Source organism: Gobio gobio (genome assembly GCF_949357685.1).
Source record: "Gobio gobio genome assembly, chromosome: 24".
Lineage (NCBI taxonomy): Eukaryota > Metazoa > Chordata > Actinopteri > Cypriniformes > Gobionidae > Gobio > Gobio gobio.
Genome location: NC_137120.1, coordinates 7,202,737 through 7,218,919, shown reverse-complemented (window position 1 = coordinate 7,218,919; position 16,183 = coordinate 7,202,737). Strand labels below are relative to the sequence as shown.

Genomic DNA, 16,183 nt, shown 5'->3' with positions numbered 1-16,183 from the left:
TTATTTGATCTCAATTTAAACAAAAACACATGCAATTCCCATAGAACCAAATAATTTTTTTTATTAAAATCAAACAACTAAATTTAAATTATTTAAACGAGCACAAATTAATTATGCTTAATTTAATCGGGCCATAATAATTTTTTTCAGTGTATATGTAGTTTGCTACACATTTTTTTTTACAAAATACAATAGTTTTTATATCGGTGAGTTCAGGTTTATTAGTATGCCTACTAACAGTACTAACCAGTAATGTATAAATGTAGACGAAATAGTTCAACAACAACAACAAAAAAAGTAAGGTTTAGAATTCTCTCCAGTAGCCTATATTTATGTAATTAAATTAATTGTAATAAAAAAAGGTGTTTAGTCGACAAATGGCTTAAATGAACAACTATTAAAAAAAAAAAACTTCTGGGGCAGCCTTATATTATTTCACATATTTTCGAACCAGCATGTTACAGGGCATTCTGGGTGATAGTGGCCCTGAGCGGAATGAGCGGCTCGCTACTACACATCTTTATAGGCTATAAATCATATTTCTTATTGAGGCTATACATTGAGTGACACAATGTGATAAATTATGTTTTATAAACAAGGTTCGGGAGAAGTACGTTCAGATAATTGACACAGGTGGAGAGCACTCAGCTAATCAACAATAGAGGTATACACCCAGCAGTCCTACCTCCGTTTGTTGACAGTTATCAGCAACCCTTCCACCACCCCTTCGCCACACCTTTTAATTCTAAAACCACTTACATATACGGGGGGGGGGTTTGGTACTCTAGGTTCGGGCCTAATTCCGAGCTCGAAGCCCTCCCCCCGGACGCCAAATACGCATTGAATTACTCTCTATAGCCTAAATTATATGTAAGTGCGTACTCGGGAAATAACAGTTACTTAGACTGATTAAAATGGTGTCTTAAAGATGCACAATACAAACTTTTAATGTCACTGTATTCTGTTTGCAACTTATTGTGCATCAAAAAGCATCCCAAGATTGTATTTATATCAACTGTATTAAACAGGTTTTTTTTTTTTTTTTTATCTGGAGTATTGCACCTCTTTTTAATGGAAGCCTAGCATAGAAATACATGATACCAGTCACAGCATATCCTCCATGATAGTAGGATAATAGCAAACAAAATATGTAATGCAATTTTATTTTAAACGAATGAGGAAAATAAAGTGGGTTGAATCCAATCCTAACAAAACACTGATCAATTATGTTAGTTATCTATGAACATGTATAACTGAGCCCATGACATCTGCAGTAAATGCTTTAAGACTGTTTGCACTTCCCTTTCGAGGGAACTTCACACTGCGTCCAATAGGGACAGCTTTGGGAACGCCCACAGCGTGATAGCGTCTGATGCACTTATGTCAACTCAGCCAATGGCGAGAGTGAGCATCACGGGCGGGTGACGTCACGTCCAGGAAAGGATAAATATACATCCGGTCCGATCGCACTTCAGCTTTTCTGCCTCAGCTAAGCGATCTGTGTGAAAACTGTCTCTGTCTATTTATTGTTGTCCGTCAAAAGCACAATAAGTCTCAGTTTAAAAATGGCGAATGCATCAGTATTCAAACAGTGTACTCCTCCGTGTCCCCGTTTCCTTACGGGTGGAGATACACATGATTTGTGTGTGATGTGTTTGGGAGTGGAGCATGCTCTGTCAGCCTTCGAGGGGGCTGAGTGTGAGCATTGTGAGAAGCTGCCGCTTCGCATGCTCCGCTCCCGCCTGTCACTCTTCGAGAAGGGTGATCAGGATCGCGTTCCCATTGGTTCTGGACCCGCTGCTGCTGAGGCACAGCGGAGAAGGACATCATGGGGTTCGCAGATGGATCTCTCGGCAGGGTTTGAGACGAGCGCGAGCGCTCTTTCTCTGCCTTCACCCGGGAGATCTGTCGCTCAATCTCTGGTGTCGGAAGCCCGCGCTGCGGCTTCTTCCGCCCAGAGTGAGAGCCCGTCGCTTCAACACTCCAGCTCTGAGGAGGTGGATGTGTTGAGCGTCGGATTGGGGGAAGATGATTCGCCATCTCTTTCCCCCGCACACGAAGAGCTGGTGGAGGTGATTACTCGCGCTGTGGCGAAGTTAAATATTGATTGGCCAGCCGAGAAACAAGGCGCTCGTCCGAAAAGCAAATTAGACGAGCGCTTTTTGACGTCAAATGTGTCACCTTCACCACGGGGTCTTCCTTTCTTTCCTGATTTACACAGTGAGCTGTGTAGATCATAGAAGAAACCATATTCATCACGTCTTTTCAGCCCTCAAGTAAAAACATACAGTGATATAAGGGGGCTGAAAGAATATGGTTATGGGGCGATGCCTAAAGTGGATCAGACGCTTGCTAGTTATCTGTCCCCTACTTCAGCATCGTCCCTGAAGGCCCCCACGCTCCCCACTAAACCATTAAAAACAACATCAGGGCTAGTGGGGAAAGCGTACACGGCAGCAGGGCAGGCTGGTGCATGTTTGCATACAATGAGTATTTTGCAAGCGTACCAGGCTGAACTGCTGGGGGATTTGGATGGCGGCGAAATAGTGAGCCCTGAGGCAGTGCGCGAACTGCGTCGGGCCACAGATTTATCTCTGAGAGCCACCAAGGAGACCGCTAGAGCTATTGGGCGGTCTATGGCAGCCTTGGTGGCGGCAGAGAGACATCTGTGGCTCAATTTATCTGATATTAAGGATAAAGACAGGGCTTTTCTCCTTGATGCGCCAGTTGAACCCGCTGGTCTGTTCGGCGACGCTGTAAATGAAGTCGTCGACAGATTTCAGGAGAATAAAAAGCAAGCGGAGGCTTTTAAAAAATATCTCCCGCGCCGCCACCAACCCTCTGGGGCTGCTGGGCGTGAGCAGCCCCAGCCGTCTAGCTCTTCGTACAGGCAGCAGCAAAAAGAGAGTGTCGCATCTCGTGCTCCACCTCAGAGATACGGTGGGCCAGGTCGGCACTCTCAGCCGAAGCCTTCTAAGCCGAAGACCGACCTGAGGGTCGTGCTTCAGGCGAAGATGGCTTCAGGCCAAAAGAGGTCCTGACGCCAGCAGCGTCAGGTCTCCGAGGGCGCCCCCCTGCGGGGTGGATTGGTGTTCACCTCAGTATACGGTGCCCACTCCACTTCGTTGCCCTCAGGGGACCGTTCTGCCAACCCCGCCACCCTTGGTGCTTCGGGGCGCAGCGGTTTCCAGCGAGCTCGTGACTCGGCGTCCACAGGACAAGGTGTCACACTCGCAGCCTCCAAGGAGGTTAGAAACGCAGCCAGATCGGTTAGGTGCTGCCAGTATGCTTCAGGCCACCGAGATGGTTGCAGTGGAAATATCAGAGACCAGCCTCGAGAGGCTGGTTCCCTTAGTAGATTTTCTGGCAGAATGGAAACGTCTACCAAATATATCGCTATGGGTCCTGCAGACGGTAGAAAAGGGGTACAGAATTCAGTTTGGGTTCCACCCACCTCGTTTTAACGGAGTGCTGGTAACATCAGTACGTCCCGAGCAGGCTCTGATAATGGAACAGGAAGTAGAAACCTTGTTAAAAAAGGAGGCTATAGAACAGGTCCCTGTACAGAACAGAGAGTCGGGTTTTTACAGCCGGTACTTCTTGGTTCCAAAAAACGATGGAGGGTTGCGCCCCATATTAGATCTTCGTCGTCTGAATTGTACGGTCAGGAAACTAAAATTCAAGATGCTGACGCTAAGTCAGATTGTGACCCAAATCAGATCCGAGGATTGGTTTGTCACAATAGATCTGAAGGACGCATACTTCCATGTCTCCATCCTTCCACAACACAGGAAGTTCCTGAGGTTCGCTTTCGGGGGCAAAGCGTACCAGTATCGGGTTCTTCCATTTGGTCTAGCTCTCTCACCCCGCACGTTCACGAAATGCGTAGATGCAGCTCTGGCCCCGCTCAGGCTGCAGGGCATACGCATTCTGAACTATATAGACGACTGGCTGATTCTGGCACAGTCGCAGGAGATGGCGGTTCGGCATCGAGATGTCGTCCTCGCGCATATTCAAAAGTTGGGGTTGAGGCTGAACGCGAAGAAGAGTGTGCTTTCTCCAGTACAGAGGACCACTTTCCTAGGCGTGGTTTGGGATTCCGTAGCAATGCGGGCAGTGCTTTCACCCACGCGCATTGCTGCGATTCTGTCAGCTATAAAGAGAGTCAAACTAGGCCAGTCATTCACTGTCAAGCAGTTTCAAAAGTTGCTGGGGTTATTGGCAGCGGCGTCCAACGTGATTCCTTTTGGCCTGCTGTACATGAGGCCCTTACAGTGGTGGCTCAGGACCACAGGGTTTTCCCCGAAGGGGAACCCTTTTCGTATGATCAAGATCACGTGGCGGTGTCTCCGCGCCTTGGTCATATGGAAGAAAGCCTGGTTCCTGTCCCAGGGTCCGGTGCTGGGGGCACTATGTCGTCGAGTCACCCTGACGACAGATGCCTCTCTCACGGGCTGGGGAGCGGTAATGGAAGGCCGCTCAGCTCAGGGTCTGTGGGGGGACCATCATCTTTCGTGGCACATCAACTGCCTGGAGATGATGGCAGTCTTCAATGCTTTGAAGTTCTTCCTCCCGGACCTGAGGGGCCATCATGTGTTGGTCCGTACGGACAACACATCGGTGGTTTCCTATGTAAATCGTCAGGGGGGTCTGCGTTCGCGCCCACTGTGCAAACTAGCGCACCAGATCCTCCTGTGGTCTCTGGGGAAGTTACTCTCCTTGAGAGCAATCTTTATCCCGGGGGCCCAGAATATTGGAGCGAACATCCTGTCGAGACAGGGGCTGAGGCCAGGGGAATGGAGACTTCACCCCGAGGTGGTGAAGCTCATTTGGGAGATTTACGGCCAGGCGGAAGTGTATCTGTTTGCGTCTCAGAATACGACGCACTGTCCACTCTGGTTCTCGTTGACACATCCAGCTCCTCTGGGACTGGATGCCATGGTACAGACGTGGCCGAGGCGGCGTCTGTACGCATTTCCCCCAGTGGTTCTGCTCCAGGGAGTTCTGGAGAAAGTTCGCCGGGAGGGGATAAGTCTACTGCTAGTAGCTCCTTACTGGCCGAGCCGGATTTGGTTCTCGAACCTTGTAACACTGCTCGATGGCTCACCTTGGAAGATTCCGATAAGGAGGGATCTTCTATCTCAGGCGGAGGGCTCAATATTTCACCCCCGCCCAGAAATGTGGAACCTATGGGTTTGGCCGCTGAGGGGGCTGAGCTCATAGAGTCTGGTCTCTCTACCGAGGTAGTGGAGACCATTCTTAGCTCCAGAGCTCCATCCACGAGGAGACTATATGCCCTGAAGTGGAAGTTGTTCACTTCTTGGTGTCAAGAACGACATTTAGATCCAGTCAACTGCCCTGTTGGTTCAGTGCTAGATTTTTTACAAGAGCGATTCTCTTCTGGGTTGACCCCTGCTACACTAAAGGTGTATGTTTCATCTATTTCTGCTTACCATGCCCATGTGGATGGTATTACTGTGGGGAGAGACCCGTTGGTAACTCGTTTCCTTCGTGGCACTAAGAGGCTGAGGCCTGCGGTGCGTACTAGAGTTCCTACTTGGGATTTGGCTATAGTGTTGGAAGGTTTATCTGCGGCTCCGTTCGAGCCACTTGACATCATCTCAGAAAAGTTTCTGACTCTGAAAACCATCTTCCTTCTTGCCATCTCTTCTATTAAGAGAGTAGGAGACCTTCAGGCCTTATCAATATCCCCTTCGTGCTTGGAGTTTGCACCAGGTATGGTTAAAGCTTTCCTTTACCCTAGATTAGGGTATGTTCCGAAGGTGTTAACCAATGTTCCACGGCCTATAGTGTTGCAGGCTCTCTGTCCTCCTCCATTTGTTAATCCAGACCAGGAAAGATTGAACCTTATATGTCCAGTGCGAGCACTGGATGCTTATGTCCACAGAGCTGCCCTGTGGAGAAAAGCGGATCAATTGTTTGTTTGTTTTGGACCTCAGAACAGGGGTCTCCCTGCGTCCAAACATACAATGAGCAAGTGGATAGTCGAGGCTATCTCACTGGCTTATGGGTCTTCTGATCAGCAGTGTCCCTTAGCTGTCAAAGCCCACTCTACTAGGAGTATGGCGGCCTCTAAGGCCTTGGTATCGGGGGTTTCCCTCAAAGAAGTCTGCGATGCGGCCGGTTGGTCCTCACCTCTTACGTTTGTGAGATACTATGATCTTGACCTGGAATGTGCTCCAGGTTCTTCAGTGCTCCTGTCTTGAATGTACCACAGTTTCACCACTGTCCCTAGTGGACGCAGTGTGAAGTTCCCTCGAAAGGGAACGTCTCAGGTTATGACTATAACCATAGTTCCCTGAGAAGGGAACGAAACACTGCGTCCCTTTGCCATACTCCCTGCATCCCTGTGATCCCTTGCTTCGGCAGTTTAGCTGAAGTGCGATCGGACCGGATGTATATTTATCCTTTCCTGGACGTGACGTCACCCGCCCGTGACGCTCACTCTCGCCATTGGCTGAGTTGACATACGTGCATCAGACGCTATCACGCTGTGGGCGTTCCCAAAGCTGTCCCTAGTGGACGCAGTGTTTCGTTCCCTTCTCAGGGAACTATGGTTATAGTCATAACCTGAGACGATTTCTGAAGGTTTGTAAACTGTTTAATCTGCATTTACTGCGTGTAGGAGCCATTTATATTCACTTTTAGACATGTTAATTTAGTTATTACTTATTTTAGCCACTGGGGGCGCATTGCACTAGGTGTGGCACTTCACTGGGAGTTGGGTATATTTACTGGTGTGGTAATTAGTTAGACAAGGTGTGGATGGCGGGGAACACACAGTTCTTACCATAGCCGTCAGTACCCTTTCCACCAACAGCACAACAGCATTTTATTTATAGCCACACTGGGTGAAGAATCATCTGATGGAAAATACCCTTTCTACTTTTGTAATAAATGAGAAAAGAAAGCTAATGCTTGGACTTGGCTTCCTTTGCTATGAGTTGAGAACACCATGCCATCCATGCCGAGGCTTATAGGATAGCCTCAACAGTGTGTAATGTTTTTTATTGAAATCAGTCCTATGTTCACATCAAACACCTGCTGTAACACACAGTAATACAGGAGATGAACACAGTGAGAATCATGATATCTGAAGTTACATTAAAGGATCATTTATGATTCACTCCTTAAACAGAATCAGATTCATATTGATATAGATCAGACTGTCAGATTCACTCACACTAATGATGACTGTCTGTATCTGTTTCAGGTTCAGGTTGGTCTGCAGGAGCTGTAGTAGGGATTGTTGTTCCTGTTATTCTGGTGATTGGAGCTGTAGCTGCAGCTGCTGTGATATACTATCGCCGCCGGATCGCTGAACTAAAAAGTCAAATGCGTAAGTATTACAGCTGATAAAGCTAAAAGAAAAATCCTGGGCATTGTTATGCTACAGTAAAGATTAAAAATATAAAAAAGGATATGTTGTTTTGTTTTATAATGAGGGACTTTAAATAGATTTTTATAAAAAATACACTACCCAACATGAAACACATTTAGCAGATACTTAGTATTTAAAATGAAGCATCTTGTATTCAATGATGAGTACAAAACAAAACATGAATATTGAAGCAGTATATCAAATAATGTGTTAGTTTATATTATCTTGTGGTGTGAGTGTGAATGTGATTCAGTGTGAACATGTCAAGGTTCAGAAAGAGGAGGATTCAATTTGCAGGGTAATACAGTTTATTGGGAGGAGAAACAAACAGAAGCAAGAGCTAGGTCCACAGTCAATGACCGCCTTGGGTAGTAAAAAACAAAGTTTGCCGCCAGGGAATCTGTATGACTGGAGAAAAAATTATAATAATAAAAAATAAAAAAGGAAAAACAAGTCAAAACTGATCTGAAGACAAGCCACAGGAGACAAATAAAACAAGAACTGCAAGCAGTTTTATGGGGCCAAGCCCGAGAAGGGGCTGTAGTGCAGTGCAGAGCCAGAAGAGAAAAAACAGCAGAAATAGAATGTACATGAGGAAAAGATAAGTTCAGAAGTACAGGTAGGAGGATGAACTAAAAATGAACAGAAGTTCAGATGAACAACAATGAACAAAAAACACTTTTTTCTAATCCAAAAGGAAGGAAGAAAGAAAGAAAGAAAGAAAGAAAGAAAGAAAGAAAGAAAGAAAGAAAGAAAGAAAGAAAGAAAGAATAGAAAGATAAGTACAACACTTACCCGGATAATAAAAGAATTGAAATGACACAACATTACATTGTGTCGCCCCACGCGGGACTCAAACCCCCTATCTTTGGGTCAGGTGTCTGTCTCTCATCTTGTTGCACCACTGGGCACGCATGTGTTTGAACGTCTGCCGAAGTTTCATAGTTCTAGAGATATCTGACTCAAAATTAAGATTTTTTTATATAAATGCACAGCATTGAATATTTAAAAAGTTCACTTTAAGCTGTAAAAAATACTGTGCCCGTTGTACTCAAAATTGAGGCAACTATTTGCATCAGCTTTTTGAGTATTTCAAACTAATTTTATTTGTGTTTATCCTATTAGACTTTGCATATTTTCAACCTGGACTCTTAAAGGACAACTCCGGTGAACCTAGGGGTAATTAACACATGGTTACCGAGTAGATCGTTCTCTGGGATGCGTTTTCATGAAAATCGAATGTAAAGAGTTTTATCTCTAAAAACAGATTAGCTTATAACGCTAGTATATGGGGCATATAATAAGTAAAATTAAAACGCTAGTTAAAGGGGTGGTAAAACACATTCTTTCGAAGGCTTGATTGTGTTTGTGGGGTGCACTGTAACATGTGTTCATGCTTCGTTTTTAAAAAAAAAAATCTTTATTTTTCATATATTTGACCTTTATTCTACACTGCTCTGTCCCTCATTGTAAAAATGGTCTGATTTCCGGGTTGTATGAAGCCAGTCCCTCAAAAATACGCAATGGGCTCAGATTGGTTAGCTGGCCCAGTGTGTTGTGATTCGCCAACCGCCTAGTGCACGTTTGTCGGAAACGTCACACCCATTACCTTTTACTGGTAGACTGTGCTTTGGGTAGTATTAGAAACAATGCCGTCAATAAAACCATACCAATTTGAGCCCGAATCAGACCCAGACAATTTTAGTGAAGATGATCGAGCAGAACCTGTTCAGACCTCAAGAGTAAAGACTGCGGATCTATAGTGATCGCTACTGAATGGCACTGTTACTTTTGTATTTTTAGAACGATTATAGCCAAATATCTGTCGCAAGAACTTTTAACCCAAAACGAACAACAAACATTGGCTTTACAAGTAGCCAAATCAAACACAGAACCATGTTTAGCATGCCTGTAGATAAACAAGCATGTAGATAAACAATACATAAAAGTTCTAATCAAAGAATAATTTACACTAATGCCAAGTTCGCTGTTGAGATTTTAAAAAAAGTTTGTAACGTTAGGTGTTTGTCAGATAACGTTAAGTATGAATGAGCATTTAACAAACTGGTTTGCAGAGCCAAACAGCGTTGTCATCTGTTTACTTCCTTGCTACAATGTACAATTAAAAATACTAACTATTACAGGAAAACACATCGACGAAAAATAAATCATACTTACAGGTTGTGGCCCATAAACAGCTTCTGTTTTTAAATCCATCTTTCAGGACAAGCCGTTGTGCGAATCCTTCATTGAACTCTCGAAGATTGTGGAAGCTTTCCTCCGTGAGATGTGCAGCGGGAGCCGCGCGCACCCGTTGTGCATTCACACTGGCAGTGTTTGTCTCGCGCAGCTGAACCGCGGCTCATGTATTGCAAATACAGATGAATATTGTCTATTATGTCACATTTTCCGGTCTTCATCTCCGACCCCTGTCTGTCTTGTGCTTTGATTTATGATGGGCAGCATATATCTGCTGCAAATGCGACCTGTTCCCCTCTGTCTCATACACACATGCATATAACATGTTGTATGTTAAACACACTGGAATGCACCCCCATCCCTAGGAAGGCTGAACAAAGTGGACCTGCAATCCGGATGAAAATAACAGCGTTTCGTCGGCATTGCGGCAACAACACTCCAGCCTACTAACTATACCACAACAACGCTTCCCCGCGGCGATACAAAATGGCCTCTCCCCCCTTAATTAATATTCTCGGAGGAGGGGTTTATGTAAATATTGGGGCTGGTGATGTCAGAGACCCTGGAGGAATGTCTAGTAGTCCCTACCGGCCGTTTGCTGTAGTCCTTAGAAATTGATTTCTTTAAAAGCAAATATCTCCCTTTGCTTTAAACTTTGAACGTTGTAACTTTGCAGATGTTGTTTATGCTCAAACAGCAACATTACACACTAGCTAAAGTTAGAAAAGTGAAATCGTGGTTTACCACCCCTTTAATACCACTAACAAGGCTCAAAATAGCCTCACACTAACACGGTAGCATAATGAGGGTCCCTACATGCAAACCTGTCAGGACTCCTGGGTGATCGTGTGTGTATGTATGTCTTACCTGTTGGTGGTGGTTCCTCACGGGTTCACTGGCTCCTCCCGCTCGTTTCAGTAATTGTTCACCTGTTGTGTCTCATCAGCTGTTCTCTTTTTATAGCACTCTGTCCTGTCTCCCGTCGCGTGCTCATTGTCTTGGTTGGTCTCAGTCTCGCTGTCCTAGTCCAGTCGGTAGTTCTTGCTGTTTCTTCAGGTTCATCGCAGGCATCTGGAGGCTAGTCTTAGCCCAGAGTTTACCCGCCTGTGGATATCGTGAACTTGACCTCGAGTGAACTGTGCTCTGTTTTCTGGTATTACTGGTGCGCTTTGTTTTCAGGCGAGATCCAGTATCATCCAGGTTCCTGTGAGCTGCCTTTTCTGTCGGACGTTGTTTTGCCTTCTGTCCAGTGTTCTGAGGTTATCGTCAGTCTCTTGCGTGTGAGGATTTCTTCCCGGTCACCGACCAGAGTGGATTACTTCGTGGGACGCCGCGGGTGGTCTCTGTGCCGTGGACTGTGACTGTTGTGCTTCATCTGACCCTCTCTTTACTCCTCTAAAATAAACCATGTGAACTTGCATCTGGCTCCGAGACTTATTCTGACAAAACCGAAGCATTGAGAACTTTGTAAGCGTACAAATAGTTTAATAAGATACTTTATAAAGACAGTACATTACGCATATACAGACAGGAGCCATCTTGGAAAACAGTCTCAACAAGTAGAGAAATGGAAGTGGTCCGAGGAGGGGTCTGACTGTGAGGCACACAAACCTGCATCCGCTGAGGGGACGGGCGAGTGTGAGGAGGCACATTGTGTGCGTCCCGACAGCCAACGCCCCCTGCTGGCGAAGGGAGAGGCGTCTGAGGGGGGAAAGGCATGGTAGCGTCGAATACCGCCAGACACGCTCTCTTGGCACCCAGAGATGTCGGAAACTGCTCTTTTATTGATAATTTGGGTACTGAACAGAAACAACAGAACAAATGATTTTCCCCCAGCCCTCCTCCGGGGGAAGGAGTGGTGCTGCAGCCATCTCCTGAAGAGCAATCTCCGACATCTCTGGGTGGCCCGTCTCAGGGTCTCTTACGACGGCGCTTGCCACCTGGCTTGCCAGCGGCCTGAGCGGGCTGGACATCCTTCCCGCGGCCGGCTCCATGCCTACACCCGGGTGGAGGCTGCTGCTGGGCTGGGGCAGGAGCGGGGGCGGCAGCAGGTCGACGTCCTCAGCGACAGGCAAACAAATGCGCTGCGGCCGGCGGCGGGGTGGAGGCAGCAGCGGACCGCCGGGGCAGGATGTGTTTGATAGCCTCCGTCTGCTTCTGGGCGGCCGAGAACTGCTGGGCAAAGTCAGGCCTACCCTCGTGCATGTCCATGAGTGCCTGGGCCTGGTGCACCTGAAGCAACGCCATTGGCATACAAGGCAGACGCGGCCTGTCCGCAGGACCTGTAGGCCTTCGCAGTCAGACTGGAAGAAAACCTACAAGCCTTGGACGGGAGACGAGGGTCACCACGGCAGTTGGAGGTGGTCGCGGGTGCCCCGAAGGTCATCGCCGACCGCCCATGGGAGGGGCCAGCGGTTTCCTCCGGAAGCACCACCGGCTGCGGCGCTTGTGAGGGATCAGGGGCCCGCGGAGGTACGCTTTGCGGGTTTGCCCTGAACGTAATCCTCAGGTCAACCCGGCCATCCATCAAAATAGGTCTTTCTTGGGAGATAGCTCTAGATCGAGGTATGGGGAGGGGGACTCCACCTTCCCGGAGGTAGGCGAGTCTCGCAGAGATAATCATGTTCCCGCAGTGAGAACATGAGCTATCCACAAAAGCTGCCTCAGCGTGCTGAATGCCCAGGCACGTGAGACAGCGATTGTGACCGTCAGCGGCCGACAGGGAACGACCGCATCCAGAAACGCACGGGTGGAATGACATCTTGAAAAAGACGCAGTGTCACACCCGTGTTGCTCTTTTTGTGAGGAAACGCTCTTTTCAGAAGTGCTGAAGCACTCAGGGCAGACCGCGGCAACACACAGGAAATAGTGCAGGCTGTGCACAGGGCGAGATGCAAATCTCGCACGCCAATGGCCCATTGGCCCGTTCTCTATATCTCGAAGCTGATAGGGGCTCTCTGAAGTGATCCCAATTGTCGAACGTGACCAACTGAAAGGGAACAGTAATTCAGTCATCTATTTAAAAATGTGTTTTGAACAATGTTAAAACATAAAATTCAAATAATTATTAAATCAATTGAAATTATTACATCAATTGAAACCCTCGTCTCCCGTCCAAGGCTTGTAGGTTTTCTTCCAGTCTGACTGCGAAGGCCTACAGGTCCTGCGGACAGGCCGCGTCTGCCTTGTATGCCAATGGCCAATTAACTCCTGTAACTGCTCCAGGGTCGTTATCTTATTAGATAGACACACTTATCAAAGAGAACCTTCTTCTCCCTCGCAAACCCGACATAAGATTGTCAGGCTGTTTTCTCATGATGCCGAAATTTCTGTCGGTATGCTTCAGGGACGAGCTCATACACACGTAAAACAGCGGTTTTAATTGTGTCATAGTCAAGAGAAGACTCAATTGACAAAGACAAACAAACTTCCTGTGCCTTTCCTGTGAGACTACACTGCAGTAAAAGAGCCCACATATCTCTCGACCACCCTAACTTTCCTGCAACCCGCTCAAACGCAGTGAAATAAGTAGGAATCGACTTCCGCTTCTCTGAATGGTGGTACCAGTTTAATATATCTGCTGGGATCAAAATGAACATCAGCAGATACGTGGCTAGACTGTACAACCAAAGGACTAGCTACCGTTGACACAGGAGAGGAAATCGATTGGGTTTTGGTACGCGGTAAAGGGACGGGTTGCGCAGCCACACGCTGAGCTTCTAAAAGCGAGTTCTCTCAACTTAATATCCCTATCGGCTTCTGCTTCAACAGTTCTCAATTTAATCACTTGAGCTTCACACTCCTGCTTCTTTATCTCTAGATCTAACTCCTTTAACCTCACTGCTAACATAGGGTTCTGCAAAACCATAGCATCAGTATTAAGTGTACTTACCCTAACCACTTCTTTACCTGCTACAGCCTCAAGTCGTTCTACCCCCTCATTATCATCGCTTTGCCTCAGCAAAATGCCTTCAATTACTAATTTGTCAAACAGCTCATCTTTAATGACTTGTTTAGTGGCCTCCTTAGGAATGTTAATTCTAAAGAAATCTGCTATAAGCAAAAGATCTCTCTTTCTACAGCGGTTAAAGACTTCAATAGTTGGTGCAAGAGTAAACAAAATCAGATCAAAGTCCATCTTTAGATTGTCTTACTAATATTCTCCTCTCTACCCAGTGAAGAAAACAGCCAGAAAATCAAGAAAGGAGTAGTACTCACCAAAGTTGCGTTGCTAACGACGAATCCTAAATTTTGCAATGACAAACACACAATTGTCACGTAGTGTGGAAAAAAAAAGAGAAAGAAATTAGTACACAAGGAAAATCATAGGACGAGCCCCCTTTTGTTAAGGCCACCCCAAATCTAGGGTTTTAGGAAGGGAGTTACAAAAGAAAAATTATAATTATAATTACATAAATGAATAAATAAACGTTGAGGAATCTCCTCGTCCACTTTCCCAGCTCTTTTCACTCTTATTACACTTGTTGTTTTTAGTAAAAAGGTTCCCTAAGATTTTTACTGACACTCAAACAAAAGATCAGAACAGGAATCTAGTTAACCAGTGTTTTATTAAAGGGGTTAACATAAATTCAGGAATAACATAAGGAACAGAAAACATAAAGCAGATGTAAATAACCAAATCGTCAGGAGAGGGCAAGGCCAAAATAACAAACAAAACAGTCTCTTACTAAAGGGTATTAAGTTAACTAAAGTCCCTAACAAGGAAAGTTAAAAAGAAAGACAATAACTCTTACCTCTCTCCCTAACTAAAAAAAAACATAAACAGGAGAAAACTTAGGAGTGGGTAAACCCAAATAAATTGGTGCCCACCTCCCTACACGGTTACAGGACTCAAGGTAAACATATATTGACATATGGTCCTTTAAATCATAATCTATAGGTTATAAAAATAAATAGGTTTTGACTATTGTATGTTAATGTAAAAATATTTGAAAAGGTGTTGGGGCATCTGAAGTCTCCATGAGAGGCTGGATACAAACTGGAGCTGACAAACTATTTTCCTCGGGACTAGTGTCCCGAGATAACAACAGAAAAGCAGATGAGAAATAATTAGCATAGCTGCTGTTCAGAATATTAATGCTTTTGATCCGATTTAACTGTAGTATAAAAGGTAATTATAATGTGAATGCTTGGCTAAAGAGATGCGTCTTTAATCTAGTTTTAAACTGGGACAGCGAGTCTGAACCTCAAACAATATCAGGAAGACTATTCCAGAGTTTAGGAGCTAAATGTGAAAATGCCCTCCCTCCTTTAGTGGACTTAGATATACTAGAAAAGACCAGAAGCCTCGAGTTTAGTGATCTTAAAGAGCGCAATGGATTGTAGGGCGATAGAAGATCTGTTAAATACACTGGAGCTAAACCATTTAGGGCTTTATAGGTCATTAGCAATACTTTGTAATTGATACGGAACTTAATAGGTAACCAGTGTAGAGATGATAAAATTGGTGTTGTTGTATGATCATATTTTCTTGACCTAGTAAGAACTCTAGCAGCTGCGTTTTGGACTAACTGTAGCTTGTTTATTGATGATGCAGGACAACCAGCTAATAAAGCATTACAGTAATCTAGTCTCGAGTTCATGAATGCATGAACTAACTTTTCTGCATCAGAAATAGATAGTTACGTAGCTTAGCAATGTTTCTAGGGTGGAAAAATGCCGTTCTCGTAACATATGAAATATGATTTTCGAAAGACAAGTTGCGGTCTAATATAACACCCAGGTCTTTTACTGTAGGGGATAAAGTGACAGGACATCCTTCCAAGTTAAAGTTGTATTGTGAGAGGTTTTGTGGGCAGTTTTTTGGACCATAAAGTAATACCTCCGTTTTATCTGAATTTAATAGCAGAAAATTACACGTCATCCAGTATTTAATATCTTCAACACACGCTGTCAGTTTAGATAATTTAGCGTTTTCATCTGGTCGTGATGAAATATATAATTGAGTGTCATCAGCATAACAGTGGAAATTAATTCCATGTTTTCTTATAATATTACCAAGTGGCAGCATATATATTGAGAATAGCAGAGGGCCTAGCACGGATCCTTGCGGCACCCCATAGTCTACTGACGTTATCTTTGATTTTTCCCCATTTAGACAGACAAAATGGTAGCGGTCTGATAGGTACGATCTAAAGTATTTTATGATCTATAGTATTGAACGCAGCACTAAGATCGAGTAGAACTAGTATTGAGATACAGCCTTGGTCAGAAGCTAGAAGTAAATCATTTGTGATTTTAACGAGCGCGGTTTCTGTGCTATGATGCGGCCTGAATCCTGATTAAAATTTTTCATAGATATAATTTTCTTGCAAAAAAGAGCACAATTGAGCGGACACAACTTTTTCTAGTATTTTAGACAAGAATGGAAGATTTGAAATTGGTCTGTAATTTGCTAGGTTATTATGATCTAATTGTGGCTTCTTAATGAGAGGTTGTATGACTGCCAACTTGAATATTCTTGGAACATGACCTAAAGATAAAGACGAGTTAATAATATTGAGAAGAGGCTCTTCCACTACAGGTAACAACTCTTTCAGTAGTTTAGTGGGTATTGGATCT

The 16,183-nt window shown here is 45.0% G+C and overlaps 1 protein-coding gene across 1 annotated transcript in view; it reads left to right on the top strand.

Annotated features, from left to right (window-relative positions):
* The window catches only part of LOC307121190 (uncharacterized protein), a 72,552-nt gene that overhangs the window by 30,905 nt on the left and 25,464 nt on the right, over nucleotides 1-16,183 (top strand). Inside the window, exon 6 of the mRNA XM_079808682.1 lies at nucleotides 7,235-7,360. Coding sequence (XP_079664808.1) covers nucleotides 7,235-7,360 — 126 coding nt within the window. The remainder of the gene's footprint in view (nucleotides 1-7,234; nucleotides 7,361-16,183) is intronic.